This window comes from Amphibalanus amphitrite, unplaced genomic scaffold (assembly GCF_019059575.1).
Source record: "Amphibalanus amphitrite isolate SeventyFive unplaced genomic scaffold, NRLGWU_Aamphi_draft 000681F_arrow, whole genome shotgun sequence".
Classification (NCBI taxonomy): Eukaryota; Metazoa; Arthropoda; class Thecostraca; order Balanomorpha; family Balanidae; genus Amphibalanus; species Amphibalanus amphitrite.
In genome coordinates this window covers 328,150-342,561 of record NW_024882175.1, presented here as the reverse complement: position 1 = coordinate 342,561, position 14,412 = coordinate 328,150, and the positions used below count along the sequence as shown (strand labels likewise).

At 53.3% G+C, this 14,412-nt stretch overlaps 1 protein-coding gene and 1 long non-coding RNA gene across 3 annotated transcripts in view; one reads left to right on the top strand and one right to left on the bottom strand.

The window, feature by feature from the left end:
• Window positions 1-653: 653 nt before the first annotated feature.
• On the bottom strand, window positions 654-4,992 carry LOC122364542. Its single transcript, XR_006253570.1, has 3 exons — window positions 4,888-4,992; window positions 1,144-1,288; window positions 654-973 (listed from the first exon to the last, which is right to left on the bottom strand). It is a non-coding gene; the product is annotated as an uncharacterized LOC122364542 (long non-coding RNA).
• A 1,178-nt stretch (window positions 4,993-6,170) lies between these two features.
• Window positions 6,171-14,412, top strand: part of LOC122364535 (serine/arginine repetitive matrix protein 2-like) — a 33,197-nt gene continuing 24,955 nt past the window's right edge. Inside the window, exons 1-2 of one of the 2 annotated variants that reach the window (XM_043334994.1) lie at window positions 6,171-6,426; window positions 13,227-13,400. In XM_043334994.1, the coding sequence (XP_043190929.1) occupies window positions 13,303-13,400 (98 nt within the window). In that variant the 5' untranslated portion in view covers window positions 6,171-6,426; window positions 13,227-13,302. The remainder of the gene's footprint in view (window positions 6,427-13,226; window positions 13,401-14,412) is intronic. The other variant, XM_043334995.1, reaches the window with a different exon arrangement.

Sequence of the window (14,412 nt, the reverse complement as noted above, 5' to 3'; positions counted from 1 at the left end):
ATCTGCTGACCGCGTCTTCTGAGAAACGGATTCAAATATTGAATTGATTTCGAGCCTAGCCAACGCCGTAAAGCTGTCACAAGTGGACATCGAATGGCTCCCCGTGCGTGATGACCAGAGGTCAGTCGTAACAGTGACGTCTTCACCACCAGAAGTGGTAAGCAATCTTACGTTCGACTGTTACTGGAAATGAATCGGGCCTCACGTCGGAAATGGCCATTTGGCACACGGACTTGTCTATATTCTCATTTCTCTCCGATCGATGGGGTCAAGCTATTTGTTTTGCCCGGCCTAACAATTTAAGCGCTTTGAAATTCAATGCTAAAAACTTCCTAACTTCATTTTAACTTCATTGTTATAAGAAGTTTCATCCCTAGTAGCACATCAACATTGTATCGATGTTGTATCAATATTGACAACAATGTTGTATCGATGTCAATCTGTTAGCCACTTTCAACATTGATACGATGTTGAATTTCGACATCGTATCAATATTGACAGGACAACATTGTACAACATTGTTTCGATGTTGATACAACATTGTCTCGATGTTGATTTTTGGTTGATTCAGCATTATCTCGATATTGATTTCTGGTTGATTCAACATTGTCTCGGTGTTGATACAACATTGTCTCGATGTTGATTCTTGGTTGATTCAACATTGTTTCCATGTTGATACAACATTGTCTCGATGTTGTTGTCGACAGACCTATACGTGTACGAAATCACGTATCCCGTAATTACCTAAAATATTCCAGTGTCACCGTCACAGTCAATATTCGGGGGGAAAATGTATTTCTATGATATATGCAGTATGCACAGCTCTTCACTTTTTTCGAGTCAGCTACACTTCACACATCACGTCACGTCACACAACCTCGCCCTCGGCCGCCGCTCAGTCTCCGACATTTTCACATCTTGAGCGGTTGAGTCAGGGCCATGGGGGTTGAGTCGCCCGTCGAGCCTCGCACTCCTGTAACAAAGCGAAGATTCCTATGTAACAACGGTCATAGATTGGGCCTTTGAGTAAATTCAGTTCAGTCATTTTCAGCTCAGATAATAGATACTTATGTAAGTGCATTTAGTATGACGCATGCACCCTTAATACGTCCCACTACCCTGCATCTATTCTTTTATACTTACCGGGCCGTGTTTCAAGGCATGGCACTACATGACGCCACCGGCAGCACTTTTTCCCTTTGCCGCAGGCAAGTGAGTGACGACGGTGATCGCCACCATTTTGAAGAGAACGTTTCAGCGCCAGTTTTTTTTTTTTTTTTACTTAGCACTGCAATATTATAGGGTGACCGGTTTTGCAAGAAGTTTCGAAAAGTTTTGCTCCCCAGGTCTAATCTAACGTATTTGGGGGTGCTGATCACGAATCCGGCGGAAAAAATATAAAATTCGAATTTTTTTTGACCGCCCCGGCTCTTTGAATATTTCCGGTTTTCTCAATTTTTGCATGTTTTTGCATAATATGATGAATGTAATGAAAAAATATGAACAATGTATCGCTAAATGCATGTACCAGTCGATTCGGCATACAGCGACGTCGAAATCGGCACGCCGCCTGCTTCACCGGCCTCGCAGGAAAGCATAAGGCTCGGAAGGTTTGCGTTAGTTACCCGATTCTCTCCATAGATGGCGCTGGCGTAGCCGCCCGCCGGCCGGTCGTTGCCGTGCCGTTTACAGCCCCGGCGGTCACTTGCGACCGTCGTGGTCGTTATGCTACGTCTATCAAAGCACGACAGAAATGTTCACTTCATTTTTATGCTACTTCAGACATATTTTAGACCTAATGTTGAATTGGATAAATGACTATCGTGAATTGGCGAAATAATGGAGTGCGCTCGGGAGCCATTTACAATAGCGAGGAACGTAGGTGGATTGATCTGAGTAACATATGACACTTCGTTCACTGTTGATATTAAGTTTATTCACACTATGTAGTCGGGTGACATGAGAACAGAGTGACTAACATACCTTGTGTACGACACATGGATGAAGCTAATGCTACTTTTTCATTTTGTTTCGGTAGGCCCGTTTGTTCAGAGCGTAGCCGTCCTGTCGGTCTGCGCCTGTTACAGCTGTGACTGATTCGGTGGTCAGCTTTACAGCCCTTTCGGTGGATTGGGTATGGCAAGGGGCCCCCGTTTTAAGGGGAGTCTGTAGAAAGTCGCGCAACTCATCCTCGCTCATGTGTCGTGCACAAGGGGGCTCAATGTCTCGGCCTTCGTCAACCGATCGCTGCACGTTAACCAGTTCCGTAGGTATAGTTGTTCGCTTGAACGTTAATTTCCGGCAGCCGGAAGTGCCGAATGGGCTGCTGCTGTGGCGGTGGGGGTGGCAGCTTTGGCGGCGGTCGTGGCGGCGGTGCCGGCGGTGGTGGTGGTGGTGGTGGTGGTGATGGCCGCCGCCGTTTCAGACGACGCTGCTGCTGTTGTGGCGGCGGCGGCGGGGGCGGTGGCGGTGGTGGTGGCGATGGCCGCCGCCTCTGTCGCCGCTGCTTCTGCTGTGGCGGGGGCGGGAACGGCGGCTGCTCCTGTCGCTGCCTTTTTTGACGAATGCTCTGGATTATGCGGACTGCATCTGCCCTAATGCCATGCCCGCGCCACAGCAGAAGCAGGGGTGACAGAGGCGGCGGCCATCGCCACCACCACCGCCACCGCCCCCGCCGCCGCCGCCACAGCAGAAGCAGCGGCGTCTGAAACGGCGGCGGCCATCACCACCACCACCACCACTGCCGCCGCCGGCACCGCCGCCACGACCGCCGCCAAAGCTGCCACCCCCATGGGTGGAGAATGTTTGAAAAAGTTACCCCGGCCGGCGACCGATAGTCGCGGGAAGACGATATACTCACGTTGTTCTCAACGGTCATCATCAAACCCCTATTCTGACGCATGGAATAGGATGCTGTGTTTGCTCAAGGATGAGCGTTGTATCCGACACCGTATTATTCATAACATTTTTGGAATGATCGAAAAGGCAATTTCCTTTTAAATTATTATTTCTTTTTGCTTAAACTTGCAATTTCACACCGAACCCAAACCAAACCATATGCCATTTTGAGTACCTAAATGTTGCGTTTTCAGCTTTTTATTGTGTCTCAAAATAGCTACAAAAAGACAACTCACCATAGTAGAAGCTTTACAGAGAAATTGACAGATCGAACCAAGTAAAGCACTAAAATAGGTCACTGACATCCACGGGCGTAGCCTTTTTCAATGTTGGGCGGCTCTTATAATACAAACAGGGAGTCGATCCAGGAATATCGACCGGTCCCGGTCTCGTAGCTCAGTTGCTAGAGCGTTGGATTCCGCGTGGCGAGAGCACGCGGCCCGGTTACAACAGTCCGAGTTCGAAGCATGATGGCCGCTCGGTGTTTATGAGCACCCTGACGGGTACGCTCATAAACGGGTGTGGTTGCGGTTGGTGGCAGGTCAGTTGAAGGCAATGAGGTCAAGCAGTAGTTTTGAAAAAGTGCGCCGAAGGCGCGCCAAAATTTCGAAACTGAACAGGATTTGAGAGCAATCTTGGCATTGGCGACCACACGCGGGTCTTAGGGTTGGAGATTATGGCAAGTTAAGTAAATGGTAAATACCTACCTGATTTGCAATATTACGCCCATGGAAGTCAACATTCGAAGAGCGTGAGTTTTCTTTTCTCGTATGGAGACAGCTTTTAGGATTTACAAGAGTAGAAAAGTTACCCCGGCCGCGCCGGGGTAGGCTGAAAGTTACCCCGGCCACGGCCGGGGTGGCCGGGGCAGGTTCTCCACCCATGGCCACCCCCACCGCCACAGCAGCAGCCCATTCGGCACTTCCGGCTGCCGGAAATTAACGTTCAAGCGAACAACTATACCTATGGAACTGGTTAACGTGCAGCGAGCGGTTGACGAGGGCCGAGACATTGAGCCCCCTTGTGTACGACACATGAGCGAGGATGAGTTGCGCGACTTTCTACAGACTCCCCTTAAAACGGGGGTCCCCTGCCATACCCAATCCACCGAAAGGGCTGTAAAGCTGACCACCGAATCAGTCACAGCTGTAACAGGCGCAGACCGACAGGACGGCTACGCTCTGAACAAACGGGCCTACCGAAACAAAATGAAAAAGTAGCATTAGCTTCATCCATGTGTCGTACACAAGGTATGTTAGTCACTTTGTTCTCATGTCACCCGACTACATAGTGTGAATAAACTTCATATCAACAGTGAACGCAGTGTCATATGTTACTCAGATCAATCCACCTACGTTCCTCGCTCATGGCTCCCGAGCGCACTCCACTATTTCGCCAATTCACGATAGTCATTTATCCAATTCAACATTAGGTCTAAAATATGTCTGAAGTAACATAAAAATGAAGTGAAAATTTCTGTCGTGCTTTGATAGACGTAGCATAACGACCACGACGGTCGCAAGTGACCGCCGGGGCTGTAAACGGCACGGCAACGACCGGCCGGCGGGCGGCTACGCCAGCGCCATCTATGGAGAGAATCGGGTAACTAACGCAAACCTTCCGAGCCTTATGCTTTCCTGCGAGACCGGTGAAGCAGGCGGCGTGCCGATTTCGACGTCGCTGTATGCCGAATCGACTGGTACATGCATTTAGCGATACATTGTTCATATTTTTTCATTACATTCATCATATTATTCAAAAACATGCAAAAATTGAGAAAACCGGAAATATTCAAAGAGCCGGGGCGGTCAAAAAAAATTCGAATTTTATATTTTTTCCGCCGGATTCGTGATCAGCACCCCCAAATACGTTAGATTAGACCTGGGGAGCAAAACTTTTCGAAACTTCTTGCAAAACCGGTCACCCTACAGTGCAATAACTAGGATAAATGCACTGATTGTCACACAGCAGAAACTGGCGGAAACCTACATGGTCGGAAGAGGAGACGCAAGACGACACTGGACACCACACACTCAACACACCCGTCCGCACTCTGCGAGCCGGCACAACGGGACGGGGACGCGCGGTCCCCTGTCGCGGTCTCCCCCTCGGTATATAGGGCCTTGTCCCCCTCTAGCCGGAGGCGAGGATGGGACCGCCCGCTGCCGGCCGCGTACAGTCTTCAAAACGGTCAGCGCCCAACGGTCGCTAGATTCCAGTCAGTACGGTCTCTGAAAGAGATCAACGCACGACTGGTAGGACCTACCGTGATACTGAATGGCACCGGTGGCACCCGAATAAAATAATGCCTATTACAATAATGCTGCTTAATTCAACGTAGGTTGAGGATGTTATAAAAGGATTTATGAAGTAGAGCTATCTTTATTTAAGGATCGATTCACATTATAACTCTCTATACCTATGTCATATTCAAGACGTAATATGCCTATATAAGATACCAATAGGTACTATTTCTATAAGACCATATTCGTTTTGTTGGAACCTCAGTGATCCCACCCTTACTAGTCCGATTGACGCCTTAGGACCTGTCGAGCTCATGGGACCCCTTACACCCGAGGGGGCATTCTCCCTTTAATGTTGTCAAGTGTCAACACAACTGCGGGGCAATATAGTAATTAAATCACAATGTTGGAATTCTACTTTTATCAATATTGTGAAATCAACATCATGACAATGTTGTATCAATGTTGAATCACAATGTTGAAATTCTACATCTGTGGATATTGTGAACTCAACATTGGGACAATGTTGTATCGATGTTGAACTACAATGTTGAACTTCAACCAAGATTCGACAAAGCACAACCAAATTTCAACGTGATATCAACGTTGAATCAATGTTGAATTCGTGTTGAAGCACCAATATTGACAATCAACCTGATTTCAACATATCTCGATGTTGTATCAATGTTGTGTGCTACTAGGGATCCTTTTTCTGGATCCTCAAATTGCTCACATGAGTCGCAGTTGTGCTCCTGTTATGTTTTCTCTCATTTTTTTTTTGTTGCTCATGGTACTTTTTATGCGATCAAACTCGTTAATGAGCGAATCCTCCCCGTCCGCGCCCCGTGGTGTTGTGACCTTTCCGCGCTGCCAGCATGAGCAGCGGGCGCCGGCCGTCTGCTGTGCAGTGACCCCTCTCCGCGCGCCGATCGGCCGGCCGGGCTCACCGACCGGCCGGCGGCCAGCTGATATGCGCCCGGCCGTGCCGCGCTGGCAGTCGCAGCCGACATTTAGTACCGCCGACGCTTAGTACCGGCGCGACTGGCGGCTGCGCGCGGTGCCAGCCGGCCGGCGCGCCGTCTTACATTTCAGTGAGCCGAGCGGCGGCGCGGCGGCAGCGGCGCGCGGTGCGCTCCGCTGGCGCCCAGAGGCCGCCATGGCGAGCGCCCGGTGACCGCTGGCCGGCGCGGCGCTGCGTGACCTGACCTGACCTGACCTGAGCTCGGGTGGCGAGAGGAGAGAGTGCACAGACCGCCGGCGCCGGCCGCCGGCTCTACAGGAACTGGTGAGTAGCCCTGGGGCTGAGGTTTCCCGGGATGACCCTTAGATGACCTGCCAGGTCGGGGGACGTATAGGGGATCCCTTACTGCGGTGATTTCACAGGCTCAATATCAATCTTCAATCTGTTTTCTCGGGACATCTGATCCCCCGCAGACATGTGACACCGACTCCGCTAACCACACTCACAGGCGGCGCGGTGCGGTGGCTGACACCCGCCGGTACGCGGCGGGCAGCCCAGGCACGTCGGTAAAAACCGCACAGGTAGCCCCAATAATAGACATCGGCTGTGCCGGTGACCGTTAGCACCGGCATCCTCGCCTCTGAATTGTCCTGTGGCATCCGAAGTAAGTCTATAACCCATCTCTGGCATGGGTTGGTGTCTGGTGGCTACCCTTCCGGTCAAATCGTTCACTTCCGCGATCACGCTTGCAGTTAGTCCTTGCCTGTTCGGTTTCAACGTTTTGTCGGCTTGGCTCGGTGACTCGGTGCCGTTTACCCATCGTTCCGGCGTGTGCCATGCTGTTGCTGTTTGAGCGGGGAATCCGGCATTGTAGTGGTGCCGACGGACAGCAGGGGAGCTCTGTAGTGGGAAACTGTCGGCTGTGGACCGTTCCGCGTGCACGGGTGACTCCGACAGACCGGGAACGGCGTGCGGCGAACGAACTCCCGCTGAGAGGGGAACCAGTGAGGGGGAGGGGGAGGAGTGGAGTGGGTCTGTAATTGTATGGCATTGGGCTGCTGCCTCGGTCGTTTATTGGCGTTAGCATCTTTGGGCATCTCTTATGTTTGTATAAGTTCTCCGGCTTCGCATCTCACATCCCTAAGTGCCTATAGGTACATAATTATTTTCCCCTAGGTGTGGCTGTGAGCGCTAGATATTGCAACCTCTTTTGACTAAAGACGGATTTAAGTCCGTGTTTGTGGACGCATCTCTTTACTTCCTCTTTTGTTGCCAAGCAGCTGTTGTTCTTTCCCCTCTCTTGTCAGGGTTTTGCCTTATACCACCGCGGCCCCAGTGGCGAATTTCTCGGTCTGGGCAAACTTCCAGCGCCGTTGCCAGCGGCATCATCCGAGGCTCTCCAATAATACGTCATCGTTCCAGGCTGGGCGGGGTCAGCCAATAGCGAGAACAGCTGGGGGAAACTCAGGGAAAATACTGATGGGAACAGCCGCCAAATCAGCAACATGCTGCTAACATGCACACTGGACAGGTTTCAACCACAAGACACTTCCCATCTAAGAGACTTTGCATCCTGTTGAATTCACTTTATAATTGGATGCACATAATTTTACAGAAAATGTGAACTGCGGGTAGTTTCATTATTACCATATTGATACGTGACATGTAAATCCAGATATACTGGGACATGTCGGATTATTGACAGAGCAAAACCGACCGGAATACGCATTTGCTGGTGTCTGGGTGTGGCAAAAATGCTGTTTTGATTATCATTACAATAACTAAAAACAATCGGTAATGATATTTAACCATACAAATCGACTGATCACAACTATCGCATTTTGTGTGACTGAGTTCACTGTTCAGTGCTTACAGTGGATGAAGAGTTTCTAGCTTTCCATCATGATGCGCTTTGTGGTCTACCGCCGTCTATCCAGCGCTGCGGATCAGTTTGCATCTTTTTCGCTTCGTCTTTCGTTACCTACCGCTGTCGGGCAGCTCTGAGAGACCAGTGCGGTACATCCACTCGTGTTGACATGTCTCCGGTCGCGTCTGACCGGCTCGACTGCCCTGTCAGCGCCGCCCGGTGATAAGGCCGTGTTCACTGCGACGAATAACGGGTCGGTGATCTGTGACCGATGCCGTATAATCTGTTTGTGACCGTGCCGCGGGCCCGGCCTCCCCGGAGCCGCCTCAGCTCCCTCAGGGGTGATCAGACTGGGGTCAGCTGGGGGAGGGAGAGGTGCAAGGCGCGGTGCTGACTTCTATCCGAGGGAGATGCCGCCTGTATGCGCGGCGATATTCCTGTAACATCGCCGACCGACAACAGGCGGTTACTGGCTCATCGGATATTGATGAGCAGAGCTGGGCCTGCAGATTGGACCGAGGAGCGGCCCGTACCCAGTGTCCTGACTCGAGTCGTGTCAGCCACGGACCGACTGGCTATGAGAGACATTGCCTGATGCGGTCATGGCGTCGGCAAATGTCACTGACAGCCGACCGACCCATGCCAATTGGGTGAGGCCATCCAGCGGGTTGTCTCGGGCCGCTGAATTTCGGCGTGGACCAGCTGCTCTGAGAAGTTGGGTCAGGAGTGTGGGCGGGTGGCCATTCAGTTCTGGTGACTGCCTAGCGGGGGCGGTGGGCCGATTCGCCTGCTCGGTGGTGCATGTCGAGCGGCCAATTGCGCTAATCAGCGGACGTCTGGAAGAGTTGCAGCCGCGGCCGCCCGTCGCCTCCACGGCTCCCTGCCTCCGCCCTGCCCCCGCCCACCTTCCCGTCTACCGGCCTACCCCACATCGAGGCTGGGTCCGGCCCGGCAGCTGGCAGGCAATAAGTCAACACAACTCGAACTCTCAAACTCGCAAACTCTTGCTCAAGCTAAAACTTTCGAGATACGTTTCTCTGGAGAAGGCATCTGTCAACTCTGGTCTTGTCTCTGTTGTCAAAGGTCAGAGTCTTTATCCACCAGCCCCTCACGATGGCACCACTTGCTCTCTTCTCGGGCCGCTACTCCGATGAAGCTTTGGTCCCTACAGGAACTGCGGCTCTCCGCTGGGACTACGGTTTTCAAATGATCTTGATGCGCATCAAAAGCGATATGTGCTGAATTCCTTTGATCTTCACCTATCAATTTATCCGTGACATGTAAAACTGCTGCAATGCCGGCTGGTTGTAACAGATCGCGCGCCTAGCGAGTAGCGGTCGAGTTGCGTGTCTTTTCTGACCGCCCTGTAGAGTTGCATATCTATTCTGTCCGCCCTGTGGAGTTGCCTATCTATTCGGTCCGCCCTGTGTGGTCCCTCCCGGTCGCCCCGCCGCCACGGTCCGCCGCCTGCCGCCGCTCTCGACTCGCCTGGCACCCCCGCTCGGCGGCCCTGGTGGTGCGTCTATAAGTAACCTGTTTGAGCTCTGTGGAAGGTGTGTGCGCGCCACTGGCGGAGGGATACGCCGAGCACACGGACGGCGGGCGCGAAACGCCGTGGGTGTTTGTCGTCATGCGGTGGCGTCTAATTGTCACTCCACCTTGCCCTAGCTCTTTCAAAACAGTATTTCAGCCTAATTCTGTCCAGCTTCGTCTGTCGAGCTCCCTTTAGTCCAGCATGTTCGCTATATCGTCCAACTACTTTCAGCTGCGATCCATCCAGATCCAGCTACGATCCGGGCAGCCGCTTGAATCCACCTAGCCCTAGTCTGTCCTGCTCCGCCTGTCCAGCTCTAACCGCCCCACTGTGCTCGTCGTTCCCAGTCCCAGCGGCTCGGCGCGCCTGTTCGGCTGATGCAACGCGTGTCCGCCGACTGTCGACACATTTCGGGGCCACGATCGCCTCTGTCGCCAGTCGTCGCTGTATTGCCGGCTGTGTGATATTGGTTGTCGTGTGACTGATGCCATCCGAACGCGACCAGACAGCGAATGACGCGCAGGGCCTGTCGCGGTCTTCCTCCGAGCTTTCTGACCTCCCAGCAACGTTCCCCTTGTTCTGTCTTTTCCACTCCTCTCTCCTGGCGGTTCCCGGTGGGTGAAGTTTAATGTTTATCTTTACCTTATTGCAGGGCGCAGCTCTCGAGTGTATGTATATAATTTGGTGCCTTAACATGAGCCTTAAGACTAATGAAGTTACAGACCAATTAAGCTTGCAAAACTGAGTGTTTTCAGTAGTAAATAATTTTTACTAAAAACTACACTAATCGTAGCGTTAAAATGGCGCTTCTGTAGGTATGTATTGCTGAAAGTTTTTACGAATAGCCGTGGTTTTTCGAATAATAAATCGCATGCTAGGACTGTAATAGGTCCATCATTACGACTGCATCTCATAATCAGGCGCGTGGTGACATTGCTGCCGTTGGTCTCACAGGAGCTAGGTCTCTGGGTCGTAGCGCGTCCCTGTTGTATCCCTGGTCCACGTAGTCCTTCCCTACCAGTCAAGCGCCCCTGACTCTGGTCGGTACTGGGGCCCGCGATGGAGCAGCCTTCCGTCGTGTCGTGTCGGTCGGCGCGGTCACTGGTTTATACTGACTACTGGGAATGACGGAGTAGAAGCCCCCGTGTCGGTTTCCGCCTGACATCGGTAGAACAGTCCATGGCCCGTATCGGGCTGGTCGGCGCGCCGGTCTATACCGACCACTGAGGTCAGTACAGCCTCACGGGCCGAGCCGGGTCGGTCGGCGCGGCCACCGGTCTACATATACCTACCGACTGCTGGGGAGGCAGAGCAGTAGCCCCGGGGCCGTGTCGGGTTGGTCGGCCGGGCCGCCGGTCGGTACAGGGGCTGCCCCCGGGCCGTGTCGGGTCGGTCGGCGCCTGTAACAAATAGCCGGCACGCGTGACGTCAGCACGACGCTGGTGGCCGACAGCCAGCGGCCGAGGAGGCACCTGCACCCTTCACTCGACGGCCTGTGGCGACCCCCTTTTTGGGACGGGGAGGGAATGCTATGCGAATAACTAGGAACCGCCGTTCAGGAGCTGGGGAGCCGTTTTTGGGTGCAGTGGGATGAATCCATCTGGCGGATAGCCTATGGTTGGGGCTACACAGTATGCAGTCGCTATCCGTTGGACGGAAAGCCACCGTGAGCTGGGACATGAGCTATTGTCTACCTGGACGGACAGCTACTGTCTACTGGGTCACTTGCTTTCCCAAAGGGACCGAGATGACCGGTGACCGTTTGCTGCTTCAGCAGACAGCAACATCCCCACTCCTCAGGTCAGCACCCATCGCTCACGGCTGCCCCCTGTCCTGCTCTGACCTAGAAAGGACCATCTGAGGAGGCCCCATACTGCAGACAAATTGCCGAAAAAGATAAATTGCCATTAGTGTCCCAGGTCTCAATGATGGACAGTAATGATGGGCTAATGTGGGTCACCTGAATGATTTGTTGCCATGGGTAGTTGACAGTACTGTGTGCATAATCAAGGAATGCTTTCGGAGTCTGCTTGGCCTGTCTTTCAGTGAACGACTCATGTTGAAACAACTTCAGCGTCAAATATATCCCGCCGTCGATTGCTTGTTATCATTCGCTGTCGAAAACGTGGACGCGGCTAATTTCGTTCGACTCCGGACTGCATCACACGGTGAATCACGCCGAATCCTGCCCACTTCAGTGCCAAGCGAGCAGCCAATCGAATACGCGCTGCTCTAGCCCAGTTTCTTAGTAACGATGCATCTCGTCTTCCACGTACCGTGGTCCATGCCGTCCAGTGGTCGGGCATGGACGTTGGACAAGCCCGTTTAACCCGTGCACCTACACCGGTCATACTGCTGCAGTTCATTAGAACCTCATGCTGCCGACTCAGGCAGGGTTCCAAGGGTTCCCAGAGGCCTGGTCTGTCCGCCTCCGTCCGCCGGAGCACTTTCCTGGCAGGCCGGCGCCTTAGCCGCGATGCAGAAGACCCCGGCTAGAAATTCTGATGTGATGCTCGATTGCTCGTCTCAAACATTTTCAGCTCCAGACACCACATCACCGACGCTGCCTTTGCCGACTCATAGTTCACCGTCCAGAGATAAACTCGCCAGAGGTATGAGGGATACGAGAATAAAGTATCTGGCTCGTCTTGTCGACTGTCGTAGCGTAGACCACACGACTCCTTTGCCTTCCCTCGCCGCACCGCCAGTATGAAAACTCGTCTCACGCCACACCTTTCAGGACGGGCCCGGGCCAGCTGGCGACGAACGAGACACAGCTGCGCGCCTCGTTCGATCTACGCACAGCTGAGAGTGTGTTCGATCACTGCTCACATTGTCCGTACGCTGTCCGTCTGTTTGCCCGTCTCTGTATGTCAATATGTGTGCTCTCCTGCCCGTCTCCTTCCTGGCACTATCTCCCCAGCTACCACTGCCGCCCACGCGCCACCTCCCCTAACCTCTGTCTGAGGCGACAGACCCTGTAACCGGGGAAGGAGTCACGGCCGTTAATATAACGACTCCTCTACACAGCAGCTAGCCGTGACTCCGACCCGGGCGGAGTCAGGCTGACTACCTACCGCTGCCAGCTCCGCGACCCCGCCGACCGGGCAGCGGCCGGGGCGCGGGTGGCAGCGCGGACCGTCAGCCTCTGTTCTGCTACAATGACGTCATGCATGGTTGTCTTGACGACCGGGCCGGCGCCGGCGGGTCCAAAATAAGCGTCCGGTGGCGCGGTCGGCTGGCGGCCGGCGGCTGGGTGGGACACGGAGATGGCGACGGCGGTGGTGGATGACCGCTTCTCCAGTCTGGTCGGTCGTAGTTACTGACGGCGTGCTGGGCCGGGATGCCCTCTTACCTGACAACGAATGTCATCCCTTACCTTTCCCTAATGATCCCTCGTGATAATCAGCTCTCCTATGGTGAAAATTAGGGCACCTTATTGTTATCAATCGTTTAGGAGGTGCGTTATACGCGTTCGCTGAGCGATTCAGCCTTTACCTGCTAAGACAGTCAGTGGTATTCCCCGGCCGATCGAGCCTGAATGTCACTGCCCACCAATCGAGCCAAATGTCCGAGCGCCAATCGAGCCAAATACTTGAGCATCCATCGAATCGCGATGAGCTGACGTGTAATGAGCCGAACAGGTGTACCTGTCTAACGTTGACGGTACACTGTGCGCAGGTTACGAGCGCGCTGTGACAGTGTGCTTGTGTCGTGTTTCAGGTCACAGTGGGAGCGCAGTGACTAGTGAGAAAAGTGAAACGGGAGCCGGACCCAGGAGGGTCACGCGGCTGTCACCATGGGTGTCTCCGAGGGCCAGATCAACAACATCATGGGTGGGATGGAGACGACCGCTGGGGTGCGGCTGCACAACCACCGGCACAAACTCAAACAGAGGTGAGTCGGTGACAGATCCAGAGGTTCTTCAACCACCGTCACAAACTCAAACAGAGGTGAGTCGGTGACAGATCCAGAGGTTCTTCAACCACCGTCACAAACTCAAACAGAGGTGAGTCGTGACATCCGTGACAAATTCAAATGGGGGTCATTTGGTCGCCGACAAATAGCCTCTCACTAGTTATTTCGAAGGATAAGACTTATATTTGATTATTTAATTTTGACCTTCCAAAGAAGTGTCGGATTTATGCCAGCCTCAGTGACGCGAGAAGGCACGCATGCCATTTCAGTGTCAGCCGTCACATTTGCAGTATTTTCGTCTGCATGCTATTTCTCTCTGAAGGCAGCCGAAAATCCGGTCCATGCTCGCAATGTTGACGTCACTCTGGGCAGTCTGCCACTGGCTGCGCACTCGTCCCGAGTCTGGCCCAGCCCGGCGGCTGGCTGGCGGCCCGGCCCGACGGACGGTGACATGTGCCCGACGCCGACGGGCGACGGGACTTCGGACCACTGCACTGCAGGCGTCCGTGTGCCTGACGTTGGTACGGGTAGGGAGAGAGGATGTCGGGAGCTTTGACATCAGGTGACTAAATGTTTAACACGAATATGGCTTCATATTGAGGTGACTTCTTAAAAAAGTTCGTTTATCTCCACCTTTTCTGATATAAACGTCCCCATCTACCATGATCCACAATACGAAAATACCGTATGTTTGACAGCCGTGTCGCCCCGCCGCCGCTGTCGCCGCTCTGCGTTTGTCAGCCACAGATCGGGCCCCGGTCGGACGGACGGACGGACGGACCGAGCTGGCGGTGACGTCACGCCGCCGACCTACACGGACCGTTCGCTGTTGATAAATATTTGATCGGCGGCCGTGCGCCCCGGTCGGGCGGGCGGGCAGAGGTGTTGGTGCGGGACCGGGCTGTCGGGTGTCCTGTGTCGTAGGAAGACGTTTCATTGTTCACTGTCCTGCTGTAGACTGAAACCGGGTGAAAACTTACTTCTCAGTCGT